Here is a 21160-nt window from a genome sequence, read left to right as displayed (position 1 = left end):
TGCTGGATCTCTGTTGCTGTGTGCGGGCTTTGTCTAGTTGCCGTGAGCGGAGGCTACTCTTCGTTGTGCTGCATGGACTTCTCACTGCAGTGGCTTCTCTTGTTGTGGGGCGTGGGCTCTAGGCATGCAGGCTTCAGTAGTTGCGATGCCCAGGCTCCAGAGCACAGGCTCAATAGTTCCAGTGCACAGGCTTTAGTTGCTCTGAGGCATGTAGAATCTTCTTGGACCAGAGATGGAATCAGTGTCCCCAGCATTGACAGGCAGATTCTTATCCACTGCCTGGATAAGAATCGGGGAAACCCTCTATGATTTTTTCCCTAGACATTTTGTTAAATGTCTAGGGAAATATAACAAACTTAATGGTGAATCGAAGGCTTAGATAGCAAAAGAAGCCTGACTAGTGATGACAGCACAATGTGGCAGTTCAGTGATCCAATGGCATTTCTGTTTGCGAAGCAAGTCGTAAGACTCCAGGCTTCCATGGAAATAACAAAAACCATATATGTATTCAGTTGATTTCATTGCTGCTGGTAAAGGGATGAATTTCCCTGAATTAACCCAGAGCCTTTGTTCAATTGCACGATCGTAGCATAGAGCATGCTCCAAGTAACTAGATTTAACTTCAGCAACACCTAGAGTTTATAATGATGATGCTGACCACAATACAAAATGAATCAGAAGATTAGCTCTGTCACCCAAAGCTAAACATTAAGTGCTAAACTAAAGCTGTTGATAAACAGTCTTGGTAACATTGTTACTGTGTTTAGAAATGCATATTATTTCAGTGCCTTTATTATATTTTTATAATCCTTTTTTTCTTTATGGATTTCCTTCCTTTACACACAGTTTTCTTACCTAGCTCACATTTTAAGAGAAAATGAAATAATTCCTATGCCTTTCTTCCTTGCTATGCACGACTCACCCTGAATTAGTAAGCAATTATTAATACTACAGAGTAGGAGCTGTAGTGTCTTCTCCAGTGACTGTATCTACGAGGCAAGTCTGAAGTCATGGCTTCCAAAAGTAAAGGATTACGATGCATGCTCATTGAAGTGACATGGAAAGAACACATGTGAGTCAGTCAATGTGTTCCACATCTAATGTCAGTCTGTCTTGAGAAAGGAAGGAACCAGCCTCCTACACCTTACAAAACAGATGATTCTTCTAACTCATCCAGTAAACTCTAAAGTGCTCTGTAAATATGACTTAGACCATGAGTACTGACCCAGCTAAAGTAGAAAGTACTAATATTCTTTCAATTGTAATATTTCCTTTAGCTCTTCATTCATGACACGCAACCCGACTATGCAAAACCGAGGTAAGAACACTTTACTTAAGAATTATAAAATAAGCGGGTAAGTCATGACATTATTGATATTCCTGCACCATGAATTAGCTTTTGTGAAACTAAGAGTCCCTCAGCTGATGCATGTAGGTGTTAATTCTCTGGTTTTCATTGATGTGTGGCATTGTATTGTGTTAATATCACATAAATTTTATCCTCAATTAAATATGATAACTTAGGTGGTTTCTAGTTTTTTCCTCTTATGGACATTAGTTGTGAGCAATATTGTAGATGTCTTCCCTTGTATGTAATATGTACCTATTTTTCCAAGTACATAATAGGATAAGTTCTCTTTTTAAGAGGGAAATGGCTACGTCTTAGAATATTCCTCTCTTCAGTGACACTACATTCTGGTAGCTTAGTTGCTAAGTCATCTCCAACTCGTGCGATCCTATGGGCTATAGCCCACCAGGGATTTCTCAAGTAAGAACACTGGAGTGGCTTTCCACTTTCTTCTCCAGGGGATCTTCCTGACCCAGGGATCGAATGATATCTCCTGCATTGCAGGAGGATTCTTTACCACTGAACCATCAGGGAAGCCCAACCCTAGATGTGTTTTCCAAATTAGACATATCACTTTGTTTGAACAACAGCTTATGAGAGCCCATTGTTTCCTATCCTCTCCAACATTTGTTCCTTGACAAACTTTTAGTTTTTGTCATTCCACTGGTTGCAAAATATATTTATCTTAAAAAGAATCTGTGAAATAGAGAAAATAAAAACCAACCTCTATTACTAATTCCTTGAAAAGATAAAAATCAGAAGGATACCATGTCCATGGAGATGTCAAAAGTAGCCTATAAATATAGTGTTATATTACTCTTGGTGATGGCTTTTGGTATTGTTAGTATTATTTGGCCCAAACTAGATATGTCATGTTCTTTCGTCTGTCTTTCTTCACTCCCTATGCCATAGAGATTCTGTGTTCAGGCCTAATCTTTCAATCTTTCCCTGCTGAGCCACAGAATGGTGGCTGGACTCCATGGGATAGAGTGGAAAGACTGAGGGCTCTGCTGACCTTGATCCCACTTCTGCCTCTTTGAGCTTCACACTCCTCCATCCATAAAATTAAAATAATGATATTAACTCACAGGGTCCCACTTCTGCCTCTTTGAAAATTCAAATACTATTAACTAACAGGGTTAATACACACACACACACACACACGCACACACACATATGCACACACACACACACAGCCCTCTGCTTAGCACACTGTAGGCAACTGACACATTTTAATATCCTTCCTTCTTTTTTGCATTTCCTTTCCTTCTCCAGTGATTCTCTCCCTAACTGATCCAGTGAGACCAAGAGATTCCTCCATAGCCTCCATCATGTCCTTATTTCTCTTTGCCCTGCACCATCTGGACCTTACATGGGGAAACCAATATAGAAAACTCATATCCCCAGATGTACACATCCCTAATAAGAGTTTCCCAAGAGAGGACTCCTTTTCTAAGGGAGGGTGGCCACATGGCTCAATTCCTAGAAATTGAATGACAGAAACAGCAGTCTTGGAGGCCAGATCTTGGTGTATGAAAATAAAGACCTGTAAGATCCAGGTGGAAGGTCCAGGGGCTGAATGGGCCAGGAAAGCCTTTACAGATGGGGGTTTTGAAACTGGAATTATCACAGAGATGGAGAAGCAGAATCATAGATTAAAGAGGAATCCAGAGTCTTGACCTGAAAGACAAAATCTTGAACACATAAAGAAATAAAGAGCAGCTGAAGAATGGAAAAGTGGTGTTAGTGAAGTGGAAAGCCTTCAAAGACATGAGTCCAGTCAAGCATCCTCTGACTGGGAGTGTATCATTCATACTGGGGTCATGTAGACTGTTCTCTACTCATCTGAGAAGAAACAGGTTTGCATAAAGAAACATCCTGGGATGGACAGGGAAAATGTTTTTGTCTCCAATGCCTTCAAACACCATTAATTCCTCTTTTGGGCAACAAATATCCACCATGCACGTGGTTTATGCCCCAAATTGGGCTGGGCCTTAAGAATACAGAATAGAAACAGCCTCATCCTTTAACTGACCAGTGCTTGAACTTTTCCATCAATTTGTTCAGTGATTCTTTCTGGGGTAAAAATACACCCTTGGGTCACCAGTGCTTGGCAGAAATTAGGTGCACAGAAAACAATGCACAATCCAGGCACACGTAGAGCTCTGAGTCTAGTGGGCTCTCTAAAGTTTACTAGTTTTAAGTTGGATGTCTCAGGTGAGGGAGACAGTGTTCCACATGTAGAAGACTGAAACCTACTTCTCCATCAGGGTAGGTATCATCATCCCAATTTAACAAATGAGAAAAGACTTTGAAAATATACAGTTATACTTCTTTTTAAGGATGGTCCTTTATTTTATTTATTTAGTTTTAAGGAGTATAATTGGTTTACAACATTGTTACTTTCTGCTATACAACAGTGTGGATCAGCTATATGTTTACATACATCCCCTCCCTCCTGGGCTTCCCCTCCACCCCGCTATCCCACTCCTCTAGATCACCACAGAGCACTGAGCTGAGCTCCCTGTGCTGTACAGCAGCTTCCCATTGGCTATCTATTTGATACATGGTAGTGTATATATGTCAGTTCTACCATATGCCCATTTACAGTTATTCTTGACTGTTCAGTTACTAGTTAATAAATAAGTTTTTCTCAATTTTCTGATAAATAAATTCAAGCTAAACTACTGGGAGCCTAAGTAGATGGATCTCCGGACAATAAAGAAAATTAACTTGATATATTGGAAGAGAAACCAGAAAGTTTGGGGAAAATATTCACTTTTGAGATGTTGGGTGACTTCTTTTCTTCATTTCAGTTTTTTTCCACTAATTTCTTTTCCTATGTGCATTTTATAAATTTTTTGTCTATATGACTCTTTTCTTAGAAATTTTTTGTTAAATTTTACATGGAGTAAAGTTAAAATAGAGACATTACTTTGTCAACAAATGTCCGTCTAGTCAAGGCTATGGTTTTTCCAGTAGTCATGTATGGATGTGAGAGTTGGACTATAGAAAAAGCTGAGTGCAGAAGAATTGATGCTTTTGAACTGTGGTGTTGGAGAAGACTCTTGAGAGTCCCTTGGACTGCAAGGAGATCCAACCAGTCCATCTTAAAGGACATCAGTCCTGGGTGTTCATTGAAAGGACTGATGTTTAAGCTGAAACTCCAATACTTTGGCCACCTGATGTGAAGAGCTGACTCATTTGAAAAGACCCTGATGTTGGGAAAGATTGAAGGCAGGAGAAGGAGATGACAGAGGATGACATGGTTAGATGGCATCACTGTCAATGGACATGAGTTTGGTAAACTCCAGGAGTTGGTGATGGACAGGGGGGCCTGGCGTGCTGCGGTTCATGGGGTTGCAAAGAGTCGGACATGACTGAGCGACTGAACTGAACTGAAAGTTAAAATTTGCTAATAAATAGGTATGGAGAGCTGCTTAAAATAAAATGGTTTTATTATAAGTTTCAAGAAAAGCTCTAGAGCTGTTTCTTTATTAACACTGTAACATTAGTAGTAGCATTCACTGAGTGACTAGTATGAATCAGGCTCTGTGCTAAGAGATTTATATACATAAGCATTTTTAAATATTAGTAATTATTCATATCAATATGGTTCCACCAGTGTTGATATCAGTATGGTTCTATTGATATCAGCTTTTAAATATTAGTAATTATTGATATCAGTATGATAACTATGTTTATCCGTACCATTTTCATTAGACTATCCTAATTTTCTTGACCACCTACACATATTATCACCAATGTTCTTCCATTTACTGTGTCAATCTCTTTATTAAATATATATATATATATTTACTTATTTATTTGGTTGCTAAAATCGTTGTGGTCTTAGCTGTGGCACACAGGATCTTCAGTCTTCTTGTGGCAGGCAGGATCTTTAGTAGGGGCATGGGAACTCTTGCAGGGGACACAGGAGACTTGGGTTTGATCCCTGGGTCAGGAAGATCCCCTAGAGAAGGAAATGGCAACCCACTCCAGTATTCTTGCCTGGGAAATCTCATAAACAGAGGAGCCTGGCAGGCTACAGTCCATGGGTCGTAGAGAGGAGAGTTGGACATGACTGAGCGCATGCACGCACGCACACGCACACACACACACACACACACTGAACTCTTAGTTGCAGCACATAGTTTCCTGACCAGGGATCGAACCCTGGTCTCCTGTATTGGGACCAGAGTCTTAGCCACTGGACCATCAGAGGAGTCCTCAATCTGTTTATTAATGTGACTCTCCATTCTCCAGGTAGGAGAGTCCTATTTCCTGGGATTATAAAACTCAAATGCAGTGTTTTATGTAAAACTTTCCGAAGATTACCACCATTACTTTAGAACAAAGTCAACTAAATTCTTGTAGTGGAACTACATACTGGGAATTTCACTCATTTATTAAGCAAAGATCCATCCAGGACTTCTGGTGAAATTACATGGCAAAGCTGTTTTGTTTGTTTTGTTTAACTCATTCTCTGAATAGACAACAGATGCACAGAGCTGTTTCGGAATGCTCTTTTTCAAGTAGGATTCTTAAATATTCAAGCAAGGCCCTCAGAGTTGAAATACAATAAATCAGTTGCCACAATATCATGAAAAATTCATAATCACTGAACACATGTATGCTATACAAAATGATAGGAAATGCTGATAACAGTTATTTTCTTCCCTCAAGAACGTTCTCACTATTTCGATCCATGTTGAAAAGATAGTTATGGCTATTTAAATAATATGTCTTCTTGTACTGCTGCATTAAAATTTAAAATACTATTGGTAAAGTCATTTTTAAAAATATTTCCATAGCTCTTTTAGCTCTCTCTTGGTTAGGATTTGCTTGGTTCTGCTTTCTTTCATTAATGATCTCTCTGTGTCATATTTCAGATACGTAATTAGCACAGAACTGGACTTTTTAAACCAATAAGCATCTGGTTTTTAAATGCAAAATTTAAACCATTGATATTTATTGTAATTACTAATTTTTTCAATCAATTTTTATATTATGTTGTGCCTCCTACTTGCCCTTTTTATTGATTTTTGGGTTTTTTCCTGCCATATCTTGAATTCATCTCTTTTTTATTCCCTTTTCTCTTTCTAGAAAGTTATATATACATTCAAATTCTATTCTTGCTTACCTTCAGTATTTAGCTAAATAAACAAATAGCATGCTCGAATTTTAAAACTCTGAAGTTCATATCCTCTTTTCAACAATACAGAAAACATAAGGTGCTTTTGTTCTGATGGTGGATTCTGCAGTGCGTCTGAAAGTAGAGTTTTAGCCTTATAAAATAAAATTGGAAAAGACAGATGTCTTTATCATTATTCCTATTTGTAGTTGTAAGTTGGTGAGTGAAATTAACTTACCATGATCAATGTAATTTAAGCTTTAAGTGACCAAATGCTTTTCTACAACAAACATTTGACACATGTATTCCCTATATTCTCAGACTCCACATTAAAAGTCACAATCCTTGGAATCCTCAAAATGGACCTTTCAGTGTTTCAGGAGTACTCTGCTCTTCTTAGTAAACTTACAGACAAATCTGGCATTTTGATGACAAAAAAGAAACAGAATAAATACACATATAACTTAAAGGTTATGGTAACTGGCATATAAATGTTTGCTAATGTTTTATTTAGCACCTTGCCTTAAAAAACATAGTGTGTGAAAAGTATTCCATTCTTTCAAAGTTTTTATTAAGCTACTGACCAGAATTATAACTTTTATGTTCTCTAGACTGAATTAAGACTAAATAACTTATAATTCTGCCTTCACATTAATAACTCCTTTTCCATTTTATATGTTATCATTGTCCAGAATTTTATTATGATGCTGTTTTCATGCTGTCAATGATTTGTCATTTTTATACAGTTAATTCTTGCTTAAAATTACTAACATATTTATAAATATCTTTGTTAAGCATTCCTTCTAACAACTGGCTTCTTCCTTGTGACCCTCAGTCAGTTCAATTCAGTCGCTCAGTCATGTCCGACTCTTTGTGACCCCATGAATCGCAGCACGCCAGGCTTCCCTGTCCATCACCAACTCCTGGGGCTTACTCAAACTCATGTCCATTGAGTCAGTGATGCCATCCAACCATCTCATCCTCTGTCATCCCCTTCTCCTGCTTTCAATCTTTCCCAGCATCAGGGTCTTTTCAAATAAGTCAGCTCTTTGCATCAGGTGGCCAAAGTATTGGAGTTTCTGCTTCAACATCAGTCCTTCCAATGAACACTCAGGATTGATTTCCTTTAGGATGGACTGGTTGGATCTCCTTGCTGTCCAAGGGACTCTCAAGAATTTTCTCCAACACCACAGTTTAAAAGCATCAATTCTTTGGCACTCAGCTTTCTTTATAGTTCAACTCTCACATCCATACATGACCACTGGAAAAACCATAGCCTTGACTGGACGGTCCTTTGTTGGCAAAGTAATGTCTCTGCTTTTTAATATGCTATCTAGGTTGGTCATAACTTTTCTTCCAAGGAGCAAGCATCTTTTAATTTCATGGCTGCAGTCACAATTTGCAATGATTTTGGAGTCCCCCAAAATAAAGTCTGTCACTGTCTCCACTGTTTCCCCATCTATTTCCCATGAAGTGATGGAACCAGATGCCATGATCTTAGTTTTCTGAATGCTGAGTTTTAAGCCAACTTTTTCACTCTCCTCTTTCACTTTCATCAAGAGGCTCTTTACTTCTTCTTCACTTTCGGCCATAAGTGTGGTGTCATCTGCATATCTGAGGTTATTAATATTGCCTTGTGACCTTAATTTCTTGAAATTCATTTCCATTAGGTTTACTGGAATGACACAGTGAAAATATGTTATTTTTATTGAATTAGAGAATACACCACATCAAAACTTGACAAAGTAGTAGTATCTTAAAGCTTAGGTGCCATGTGAAATCAAAATCCTTTCAATGAATTTTTTGTATTCTGTTACTATGAAATCCATTGGTCTATCTTCCCTTTTAAAGACTCTTACCCAGACATGATTTTGTAGCATCATATATTAGTCACTTGGAAAACAGTGATTCACAAACGTGAGCAGATCTTTCTCACATTAACATATTTTATTATATAATATTTTTTTTAATCACATTTGTAAGTAATGCCTCCAATCTCATCAGAAAAGTCCAACTGTGGATATGCTATTAAGTCACTGTGGCAGATACAAGTTTTTCCAAACTCCAGTTTGCCCTTGAAAAGTCTAATTTTAAACTTGGCCACAAATACTGCCAGTTGTTTTCCATGAAGTGACAGGCTTACTTTGTTCATTTTTAGTAAAGCATCTGCCAAGTGCCCAAGTCTGAGTAACCATAATTTGTCTATTAGTCATTATTTCAGGTTATAAAAGATGATCCATTAAAACAAAAAGTTATTCTTTTGCATTTTAAAATAAATGGTGTTTTCTGAGTTGGAAACAAGCTTGGCTTGTTTAAGAAACTAAGCAAAGTTCATTACAGCCAGGACAGCATGGACAGTAGAGGATGGATGAAGAAATAAGAAGAGGAAGATTATACAGGACCTTATTGACAGAAGTTTAAATATTTGGATTTTCTTCCAGATCATCATGGAAGGATGTGTACCACGTGTATAGTAAAGTCAGAATTACATTTTTTGAAGGTGACTCCAGATGCCCTAGGGAGACAGGGACAAAATCTGAAACAAGAGAACAGTCCTGAGGAGACTGCTCTCAAGAGTGAGATGATGGTGGTAGAGACTAAGTTGCCATAAACACCGGAGGGAGTGATGGGTTCCATCATAGTCATATTTAAATGTGAATTTACTTTTCCCAGATCATAAAGAAAGCATGCCATCCTATGCTCCTCAGAGATGTCAGTCTCCAGCCGGCTCTGGCCCTCAGGAAAATCCACTACTTCATAAAATCACGAGCAGGAAGAAACCTTTCCCCAGAAGGTCTGATGGCAAGGTAAAACAGACACTTCCTATGGTACTTTCCTAGATGACCTTAGCACCTAAACAGGGGCTTCCCTCGTGGCTCAGCAGTAAAGAATCCACCTGCAGTGCAGGAGATGCAGATTCGATCTCTGGGTTGGGAAGATCCCCTGGAGAATGGAATGGCAACCCTCTCCAGTATTCTTGCCTGGAGAATCCCATGGACAGAGGGTCCTGGTGGGCTACAGTCCATGGGATCACAAAGAGTCAGACACGACTGAACTAACTGACCATGCACACACAGCACCTAAAGAGAGCTTTCTTGAACAATGCCTAAAAAGGAGATCATTACGATTGGCGCTGAGATTTCCCCCTTCTGGCTATATATTATTGGGGGTTAATATTTTTAAAAATATTTCGCTGTATAACATTGCATCTTGCCATTTCACTAAAATTTGCAATTTGTATATTTCCATATTCTAAAAGTGCTTTTTAAAACTTAATCCAAAAAATAGAGATATTTAGAACTGTGTTATATGTGTATTGCTTGTTCAGTAGTTTTACAATTGATGAAGATTTACATATTGCAATTGTTTCTCCAACAAAAGATTCACAAGTTGTATGCTCATTTCATTTGAACCGTTCAGCAAGCATTTATTGAGCACTTACTCTATACCAGACAATGTGCTAGAAGTTATGGTCTCTACCCCAGGGGAGATGTAAAAAGGGGCAGAGATGCAAACAGATGTAATAGTAGATGGATTCTTGCTTGTCCTTCATCTATTTCCTGCTTTCTTTCTAAAATATTCTCCATTCCCACAACCAGTTCTTCTCAGGCCGTGCTGCACTTATACTCACATATATGGGGGGATAAAACTTTCTTTAGTTTCTACCCTCTTCCCTCCATCACATTGCAACATTAATTTAAAGTCTTTCATGATAAGGCACAGAAGGACATGTTCCTTCTGGGTCTCCATTCCATAGCCTTATAGGCTAAGAGTTCTGCTACAGAGCTTGCAAAAGATTTTAAGCAGGAGCAGAGCACATAGGATATCTCTAGTCAGTTCAGTTCAGTCGCTCAGTCATGTCCTACTATTTGTGACCTCATGGACTGCAGCACGCCAGGCTTCCCTGTCCATCACCAGCTCCCGGAGATTGCTCAGACTCAAGTCCATCGAATCGGTGATGCCATCCACCCACCTCATCTCCTGTTGTCCCCTTCTCCTGGGGACCAATCTTCCTGGGGAAGATTGAAGATCTTTCCCAGCATCAAAGTCTTTTCTAAAGAGTCTGTTCTTCGCATCAGGTGGCCAAAGTATTGGAATTTCAGCTTCCACATCTGTCCTTCCAATGAATATTCAGGACTGATCTCCTTTAGGATGGACTGGTTTGATCTGCTTGCTGTCCAAGGGACTCTCAAGAGTCTTCTCCAACACTCCACTTAAAAGCATCAATTCTTCGGTGCTCAGCCTTCTTCACAGTCCAATTCTCACATCCACGCATGACTACTGGAACAATTGCTCATATTCCTGCAATGTTCCAAGTGCCATTGGTTGTCCTTATACTTAGTGTTAATTTTTACCTTAAGTCTAAAAGAAGTCTCGTACTCTTAAGTTTGACTTTGCACATAGTTTGCACGTGGTATGAGCATAGAAATGTTTGTGCATGGCTCTTCTATTGCCCCGTCTTACATACCTGGCTTCCTTTTCATCATCTTCATAAGCACTGGAATCCCAGAGTCCTACCTAGGTATCTATCCAAAAATCACACCCCTCCCAGAATCTGGATTCTTCAGGCATGGGAAAGGCTTGTACTAAACCAGGACTTTCCTGATTTCAACTATCTGAATGCATGTTTACGATCTGTGGCCTATCTGTATATTATCTATAATAATGTTATACTTAGTAATATCTTTTAACTTTTTTTTTCATTTTACATCACTGCTCTATTAAACCAGTATTACATATATACATAGAAAGTAATCTTAAAACTAACCATGGCATTCTACTTCTAGGTATACACCCAAAGAAATGAAAGCAGGGACTTGAACAAACTTTTGTACACTCATGTTGACAGCAGCATTATTTATAATAGCTGTGAAGTATAAAGAACCCAAATGTTTATTAACAAATAAATGGATAAATGAAATATAGTAACATTATTCAGTTGTAAAAAGGAATGAAATCCTGATGTGTTACAAAATAGATGAACCTTAAAAACATAACACTAAGTGAAATAAGCCAGACACAAAAAGACCAGTATAGAGTCTACTTATAGAATAAGTAAATTCATAGAGCCAGAAAGCAGAATGGTGGTTACCAGAGGAGTTATTGTTGAACGTGTAGTGTTTCAGTTTGGTATGATGAAAATGTTTTGGAGCGGAATAGTGTGATGGCTGCAAAGCCATATGAATGTGCTCAAAGTCATTGCACTGTACACTTGAAAGTGGTTACATGGTAAATCATATGTTGTGTATAGGGGCTTCCCAGGTGGCACAGTGGTAAAGAATCTACTTCCCAGTGCAGGAGATGCAAGGGACTTGGGTTCCATCCCTGCGATGGGAAGATCTCCTGAAGTAGGAAGTGACAACTCACTCCAGTATTCTTGCCCATGAGATCCCATGGACTGTAGCCCACCAGGCTCCTCTGTCTAGGAGTCACAAAGAGTCAGAAGCAACTGAGCACACACACATGGTTTTATCACAGCTTTAAAAAAAATTCATTTTAGCTCAAACAAAACAAGGCTATTATATTATAGTAGGATGCCATCACTCACTAATGGACCTCAGCATAAGGAGAGATTAGGGATGCCAGAACAAGAGACTTCCCTCATGGTCCAGGGTTTAAGACTCTGCACTTCCAGTACAGGGGGCACGTTTGAGCTCTGGTCGGTGAACTAGGGTCCCACATGCTGTGCAGCATGGCCAAAAAATAAATGAACAGACACATGAAAAGTAAATAAATACAATCTATCCATTTAAAAAATCTAGATATTTTAAAAAATAAATGTCATAGTGATATTAAGCACCAAAATGAAGCAGCCCTGTTGGATTATTCAGAGGGCTGGAAAGAAAAGTGAAAGGGGCCCATCTCTCCCTCCAGGTCATTCAGAATTGCCTCACACTGTTTGAACAGCACCTAAACACGCCAGCTCACACTCCGATCACACCTGGAGAACTACAGAGTTATGAAATCTCTCATAGCCATTCCCTTCTCCAGGGGATCTTCCCAACCCAGGAATCAAACCCAGGTCTCCCACATTGCAGGATTCTTTACCAACTGAGCCACCAGGGAAGCCCAAGAACACTGGAGTGGGTAGCCTATCCTTCTCCAGGGGTCTTCCCAACCCAGGAATTGAACTGGGGTTTCCTGCATTGCAGGCAGATTCTTTACCAACTGAGCTACTAGGGAAGAAGTAGCTCCAGCTTCGACTAACAAAATCAGAGTAGAAGCAGCACAGTGTGACTGAGCCCTGCCAGGCTCCCAGGCTGGCAGAGAAGCTCCCCAGAAGCAGCAGACCTTTCTCTAACAGAGAGCTCCCTCTCCCACAGGGAAGTGGGGTTCTGGGCTGCCCTTTGTTCTGGAACCTGGTACCTGACTTTGCTGGAGGGGAGCAGGTCCTACCCTGCCCCTGGCAGTAGGGACTAGGTAAAGGGATTCATTCCAAAGGATGCCTCAAGTAAGAGGTGACTCTGCCCCCAAGCTTGATGGAAGACAATGGCAGAACCAGGGAGGAGGAGGAGTGAGGAGCCTAAACAGATTCCAGGCAGCAGGGCTAGCTCATGTCAAGCCCTGAAACCATGTGTGTCCAGACAAGAGCGAGCACAGCTGGCTGGCCAGGCCCCCGTCCTCAGATCTGGTGTGGGCAAGAAGTGAGGGGGTAGAGTTGGGGGGGAAGCTAGCCCATGCCTTTCCCAGTGATGCTCATGTGCTTGGTGAACCCATCATTGCAAGATCAGGTTTGTGCTGGGAGGACCAGGGATTTTGAAAACCAAAGATTTGATGTCAAAGCCCTAGTTCTTGCCACATGGAACAGAAGTTGACTTCCTGAGCCTCCACTGTCCTAACAACATCTGCCCTACAGGATTCTTGTGGCCACGGACTGGGATAAGAATGAGGGAGGGCCTTGGAGATGTTGGACTCATGGAAAGGGTTATTTAATATTATTATCCTTGGAACTCAGTAAAGGAATTGCAGATCCATGGCACATCTCCCTGACTGCCCTACCTTCTCTCTGATGTGGTGGATTTTATAATCAAAAGAAATAAATTTGTATAAATATGATACCATGGCACAGAGAGAAAGCCAGACAGACCAGGGTTCAAATCCCAGTCCTACCACAGGTGAGTTTAGGCAATTGACATAAAGATGCTCTCAGGACTTCCCTGGTAGTAGAGTGGTTGAGAGTCCACCTGCCAATGCAGGAGACAAGGGTTCGATCCCTGGTCCAGGAGGATTCCACATGCCACAGGGCAGCCAAGTCCATGTGCCACAGCTACTGAAGCCAGCGTGCCCTAGAGCCTATGCTCTGCAACAAGAGAAGCCACCACAATGAGAAGCTTTCAAACTGCAACTGGAGAGTAGCCTCTGCACGCTGTAACTCGAGAAAGTCCATGCAGCAACAAAGACCCAGTGCAGCCAAAAAGAAATAAATGAATGAATAAAAAAAAAATTTTAATAAAAATTTAAAAATTAATTTAAAAAACTTTTAAAGATGCTCTCAATCTACACCTATCTTTCCCTCCCCTGCTATTTTTATGGTGACTAGGGCCTCATAGGGATCAAAAATAACATACACTCACCTCAATAAGCTTCAGCAGGTGCAAGTTCAGAAAGCATTGATGATAAAAGGTTTGTTATCCATTTCGAGTTTGGTGCCAAGACACCTTTCTCAGTAGATGGAGTAACGTTTCTGGTTACTTTCAATGACAGATCTGTTATGTCAATTTTACAATTCCTAAACTGCTGTTACTTTGTCTGTGTCCGTTTCAAGATCAAGGATAGGCAGTTTTTTACTGCATATTTGCTATAAATTCAACTGTGATCGGTCACTGATGTTTTTTTACTGCATATTTGCTATAAATTCAACTGTGATCGGTCACTGATATGACTGTGTTCCATCACTCAGTCATATCCGACTGTCCTCTGTCCGTGGAATTTTCCAGACAATACTGGAGTGGGTTACCATTTCCTACTCTAGGGGCTCTTCCCAACCAGGGATAGAAACCACGTCGCTGGCATCTCCTGCATTGGCAGGCAGGTTCTTTACCACTGAGCCACCTGGGAAGCCCCATGATTTGCACTAGTGGAACAAAAGTAAACTTTAATTAACAGTCCTTCCCGTTGACCCTAAAGCATTCACCATTTCACCTGTACTGCAGGATGTCCAGCACAACGAATGGTACGTTGGAGAATACAGTCGCCAGGCAGTGGAAGAGGCATTAATGAAGGAGAACAAGGTAATGGCTTCTCCAGGGCATGTTGGCATTGATTCTGTAGTCATCCTAGAGTTTTCTGCCCATAGGTCACGGGTTGTAATTTCTCACTGCTGGGGAGGTTGTCACTGAAAATGGGTTTTCAAATAGTTTTAGATTTGAGACTTGGTTGTAGCACTTATCAGCTGTGTGACTTTCTCAAGTTCCTAAACATCTGTAAATGCAGGTTTCTTTATTTGTTAAATGAAAATAGTAAAATCAACCCTAAGGATCTATTTTGGAGACCAAATGTGGAGGCTAGGGTAGAAACGGAGGCTGCAATGGAAGGTGCTTTCCTTCTGCTTTGTTCAAGATTCATGTCCTTCCTATAGGTCTGCCCAAGGTACAGTTGGCTTTTTACGTCTTACCTCTTTAAGAAATAGCAGGGATGATAAATGCTCAAATAGTCAGGATGTGATAGATCATGCTGTAGTAACAAACAGCCCCAAGATTTCAGTTGCTTGGCATAACAGAACTGTATCTGTTTCTTGAGCTTCATGCTCAAGACAGGTTTGGGTGGGTAGACCCAGACTGCTAGAGGCTCCATCTGAGTATATGCTCACACCAATCACACACTGGTTTTCAACACATTCTCTCAAGCATAGCATGCTGCATCTCTGCTCACATTTCATTGGCCAGACTGAACCACATGACCAGACTCAACTTCAAAACAAGTGGAAATGTGTGGGGAAAAAAAAAACAAATGGTTCCAAAGCTACAGGTATTCAAAAAAAGAGAGGACTTGGGATAACTGTGATCAGATCAAATCACTACTATAACCATCATCACAAACAGAAAATAGTTGTTAAGCAACTAACTCTACTGTGTGCCGAGAACTAGAATAGATTGTTTAGAAGTGACAGGAAGGCTCTCAGGACCAATGGAGTATCAATACTTATCCTCAGCTAACCAATACAACTGTCATTGTTGAGTGAGGAAATACAAAAATGAATGAGTTATTTAATTAGCAGATGGGTGAATAAATGACAGGTCACCAATAAATTTTAATAAAACTTAGCTCTCAGAATTGATATAATTAAATTATTAATACACATTATATATAATTATATAATATATTGCTATCAAATTACTAAGTTAAGTACATATAAGTTGTTAGGGTAAACAGAATAATGCTCTTCCCACCACAATATATCCACTTTCTAATCCCTAATATCTGTGTCTCTGTCACCTTATATGGAAAAAAAAAATTGCAGATGGAATTAAGTTCGGAATCTTTAGATAGGGAAATTATTCTGGATTATCAGGGAAGGTTGACAATAATCACAAGGGTCCTCGTAAGCGGGAGACAGGAGGCTCAGAGTCAGCCCTAGACAGCCATAAGGCAAGCACTGGTAGCAGCTTCTAGAAGCTGGAAAAGGCAAGAAAATACATTCTCCCCCTAGAATCTCTAGAAGGAACACAGCCCTGCTGGCACCTTGATTTAAATCCAGTGAGTCCCATATCAGACTTCAATCCCCAGAACTGTAAGAGAATAAATTTGTGTGTTATTGAGTTCATTCAAATTTGTTATAGTAATAGTAGGAAATTAATACATCCAATAACAAAGTATCTTGAACATATTAGGAATTAGCAAAACTATCTCATTCTCTAGATAAGGAAACTGAGGCTAAGGTTTCAATTACAAGGTGGAGAAAGTGCCAGAACCTGTATTAAAGATCAGTGCTGTTTTCAAAAGATCCCAGCAGCCTCGGGGAGCCACTGTAGCTCTTTATTTTCTAGAAGGGACTACAAAGGACTCATAGGTGGCTGGGCGGTGCTTGCCTCAAGGACTCTCCCTTCCCTGTCCCCGAGGAATCCCACACACGGCTGACCTCTGCTGCGTCTAATGGTGCCATGGTCGTGCCAGCTCCAACCCTGTCTCTTCTTGGCTAATCAACTATGACACTCCCTGAGTCTCTTTCCCAAGGGAAAAATAGCTCTTAGAAGACCTATTTCCAGGAGCCCCTTGTGTGGATGGTGCTAGAAGGGCAATGTACATGCCATATAATGTCCTTCCCACTACATTTGGGCATTTTCAAGGCTCCCTTCCCTCCCTTTCTGTGTGCCCGTTTTCCAAAAAGCATTGAGAAAACAGAATCTCAGTTGAATGACTTCATATTTTCCTATTTGGTTTGTCTCAGTTTTGTCAAAACATGTTTCCCATTTATGTAAGATAATTTAATTCAAATTACAGGGTTGCCCAAATTCACTGTGACAAACTCATTGCAGAGTGTTAAATGATAAACCCCCAAACCAGACACATGTCTTGGCCTTCTCACTTTCTAATCTTTGGCAATGTTCTATGCTTGAGTCTTAAGGCTTTAATTATGGCTGAATATTTTTGGCAGAACAGGTTCCAGAAAATTCCTTAAATTCACTTTATGCACTTGGAGATTGGTGTATTTATAGCAAGAATGTGGCCTTGGCTTTTTGGTATTCCGCTGATTAGCTGTGATGTGTCAGGGGATCCACTTAGATAATTAGAACCTAATTCCCTTACCTGTAAAATGGGGATAAAATACCTCCTCAAACCTTACATAAGGATCAAATAAAATGTGTATAAAGTGCTTGGCATCTTGAGAGCAGTTTTCAGTAAACCTTAGCTGCCAGCATCATCATGACATCACTATAGTTTTATAGTATTATTTATAAATTTAATATATTTATAGTGTTATTGTAGAGTATTATAATCATTATTATATATGCATGTATATAATATATATAAACATATAGAAATGAAATATATTCAATAGAGGAGATAATTACAAATATAAATTATCATATACAATACCTATCACATAAAGAATGCATAGTACTATACATACTTAACTAGATCTACTCTACATATTTATAACTACATATCCAAGAATCAATGAAATTACAGTTAAAGATTTTTCAGTATTTTTCCTCATATAACTGACATGATGTAACCACAGAACTAAGCCTTATATGTGTACCTGTTCAGGAAGATTGCTCCATTTCTTAGCCTTTTATGACCAGATCTTCATCCTGAGCTACTCCCCAGGGTGTGCCTGATTATTTGATATTATATTTATAGCTTGTCTAGTTACAGCCTTCAGACCATTTCACATTGTTGGCTTTCTTTTGGAAACCTCTGCTGTCCCCCCTTGGCTTCTGTGACACTGAAGCTTCTGAGTTTCACTCCATCTCTGAGACATCAACTTGGAACATTTTTTGTCTCCTCTTCTTTGCCCTGCACTTCCTGTCACCTCATCCCATGCTCTATTTTCTATTTCTCCTTCATAAAGTCTTTCCACTCATTTCGACATCAGTGACTGAAGCCACTCCCCATGAGGAGGATCAACGTCAATGCTCAAATCCTCTCCTACTCAAAGCCTGCAGTGTTCCTACTGTCTCTAGAATAATACCCTGAACATTAACAGAACAGGAAACACATGAACCCTGGCAGATGGCGGAAAGCAGCCCCAGAGCGGGGAGGAAAGGGAAGTCAGAGGGGGTGGCTTGTGCAAATGCTAAGAACCTGAAAGCAAGATGGTGCCCCTGGGAAATGGTAGCTTGACCAGCACCATCATCCCAGGGCTGGAGGCTGCAGGAGTGACCAAGATAAAACTGCAGGAGAGTCTGGTACCTTGGTCCATGAACATCATTGTATAGTTGTAGGCATGGCACTGAGGACAGCGGGGGATATTGGAAGATTTGGAAGAGGAGGGTGTTGTGATCTGAATGGTGCACTTTTCACAAAATAACAAGAACCCCTAGACATGTTGCTGTTCGGTCACTCAGCCGTGTCTCTTTGTGACACCACAGACTGCAGCACTCCAGGCTTTCTTGTCCTTCATTATCTCCTGGAGTTTGCTCAAACTCATGTCCATCAAGTCAATGATGCCATCCAACCCTCTCATCCTCTGTCGCCCCCTTCTCCTCCTGCCCTCAATCTTTACCAGCATCAGGGTCTTTTCCAATGAGTTAGCAGTTTGCATCAGGTGGCCAAAGTATTGCGGCTTCAGCTTCAGCATCAGTCCTTCCAATGAATATCCAGGGTTGATTTCCTTTAGGATTGTAACCCTCAGTAAACACCTACTGAATTAAATTGAACTAGATGTCCATCAGCAGATGAATGGATAAGAAAGCTGTGGTACATATACACAATGGAGTATTACTCAGCCATTAAAAAGAATACATTTGAATCAGTTCTAATGAGGTGGATGAAACTGGAGCCTATTATACAGAGTGAAGTAAGCCAGAAGGAAAAACACCAATACAGTATACTAACACATATATATGGAATTTAGAAAGATGATAACAATAACCCTGTGTACGAGACAGCAAAAGTGACGCTGATGTATGGAACAGTCTTATGGAATCTGTGGGAGAGGGAGAGGGTGGGAAGATTTGGGAGAATGGCATTGAAACATGTAAAATATCATGTATGAAACGAGATGCCAGTCCAGGTTCAATGCACAATACTGGATGCTTGGGGCTAGTGCACTGGGATGACCCAGAGGGAGGGTTCAGGATGGGGAGCACATGTATACCTGTGATGGATTCATTTTGATATTTGGCAAAACTAATACAATTATGTAAAGTTTAAAAATAAAATAAAATTTAAAAAAATAAATTAAAAAAAAAAAAAAAAAAGAACTGGCTTGCCAAAAACTAAAGCTTCTTGGGGATCTCAGGCACACAGGCTTCACTGCTGTGCCTGTTGGGAGGGTGGATCCTGGTTATAAAGATCATTGTGGAAGGGGCTGGAAGGATCATTGTTCTTCCTTTTGCTTCAGGATGGCACCTTCTTGGTCCGAGATTGCTCTGCAAAATCCAGGGCGGAGCCCTATGTGTTGGTGGTGTTTTATAGGAACAAAGTCTACAATGTGAAAATCCGCTTCTTGGAGAGGAATCAGCAGTTTGCCCTGGGGACAGGGCTCAGAGGAGATGAGGTGGGTATAACCCAATGGCTTCCCTTTTGCAACCAAAGGACAGCAATAAGGGGAGCTTTGAAGGAGTTCACAGGGATTCTCTAGTGGATCAGGCTGGAAAGAATCTGCCTTCAACGTGGGAGACCCAGGTTCGATCCCTGGAGAAGGAAATGGCAACCCACTCCAGTATTCTTGCCTGGAAAATCCTATGGATGGAGGAGCCTGGTGGGCTGCAGTCCATAGGGTCGCAAAGATTTGGACACAACTGAGCGACTTCACTTTGGAGATGCTGGCTGAGCCACTCCCAAATCCCCATGACTGCAGATCAGAGAAGAGCCACCCTGGAGGTACAGAATGTAATCTAATCCTTCCAGCCCCTTCCACAAGCATCCTCGTCCGTGTCTTAGCTCACAGGACCTGCAGCCAATCCTGACCTTTCCATGCACCCTCTCTCCTGCTTGGCCCGTTAAAGAAAACTCATTCTGTAACACACATCTCCATCCTGCCTGCCAGGAAGCCTTGCCTGAGACCCATGTTAATGCCACACTCCTTTCCCCCGCCAGCGCTGAATTTTACTGCAGCCATTTCTGGTGACATCAGCAGTACTGGCATTAGGAATGGGTAGGTGTGTGTCCCCACATTGATCGTGGGCTCAGTCACTGCATCCAGTGCTATGCTGAGCGTGACCAACCTCGGTACACGTCTGCTGAGAGGCAGCTTGGTGCAAGAATGAGTCGATTAAAGCATTCATTAATAACTGAATAAATAGATCAGAGAGAAAAGGGAAAGGAGATTGATTTCTGCTGTGTTTATGCTAGGCCTGGTCTGTCTGCATTATCTTATTTTAACCCTCAACAGCTCTTTGATAGAACAGTGGTTCCTATCTTAGATGTAGGGAAACTGAAGCTTAGAAAATTAAGTCAAGGGCTAGAGATGCACAGGTGGTGAGAGGGCAAAGAGAAGTTGTTCTTTCAACTCTTCTAGAAGGAAGGTAGGAAGGAGGGAGGGAGGGAGGAAAGAGAAGGCGAGATAGGGTTCAAATTCTATCACCATTTACTATGTGTGTGAATTCAGGCCAGTCACTTCACTTCTCTGGGCTTTCAGTTCAGTTCAGTTGCTCAGTCTTGTCCGACTCTTTGTGAGCCCATGAACCGCAGCACGCCAGGCCTCTGTCTATCACCAACTCCCGGAGTCCACTCAAACTCATGTCCATTGAGTCGGTGATGCCATCCAACCATCTCATCCTCTGTCATCCCCTTCTCCTCCTGCCCTCAGTCTTTTCCAGCATCAGGGTCTTTTCCCATGAGTCAGCTCTTCGCATCATGTGGCCAAAGTATTGGAGTTTCAGCTTCAATATCAGTCCTTCCAATGAACACTCAGGACTGATCTCTTTTAGGATGGACAGGTTGCATCTCCTTGCAGTCCAAGGGATTCTCAAGAGTCTTCTCCAAAACCACAATTCAAAAGCATCAATTCTTCAGCACTCAGCTTTCTTCACAGTCCAACTCACATCCATTCATGACCACTGGAAAAA

At 40.7% G+C, this 21160-nt stretch overlaps 1 protein-coding gene across 2 annotated transcripts in view; it reads left to right on the top strand.

The window, feature by feature from the left end:
• The window catches only part of CLNK (cytokine-dependent hematopoietic cell linker), a 209256-nt gene that overhangs the window by 178023 nt on the left and 10073 nt on the right, over positions 1 to 21160 (top strand). For both annotated transcript variants that reach the window (XM_010857269.1, XM_010857270.1), the window contains exons 15-18: positions 1278 to 1318; positions 9156 to 9289; positions 14636 to 14713; positions 19492 to 19647. In XM_010857269.1, the coding sequence (XP_010855571.1) occupies positions 1278 to 1318; positions 9156 to 9289; positions 14636 to 14713; positions 19492 to 19647 (409 nt within the window). The remainder of the gene's footprint in view (positions 1 to 1277; positions 1319 to 9155; positions 9290 to 14635; positions 14714 to 19491; positions 19648 to 21160) is intronic.

This window comes from Bison bison, unplaced genomic scaffold, assembly GCF_000754665.1.
Source record: "Bison bison bison isolate TAMUID 2011002044 unplaced genomic scaffold, Bison_UMD1.0 scf7180017864379, whole genome shotgun sequence".
NCBI classification, from domain to species: Eukaryota; Metazoa; Chordata; class Mammalia; order Artiodactyla; family Bovidae; genus Bison; species Bison bison.
Note: the sequence above shows the minus strand (reverse complement) of the source record. Positions and strands in the feature narration are given on the sequence as shown.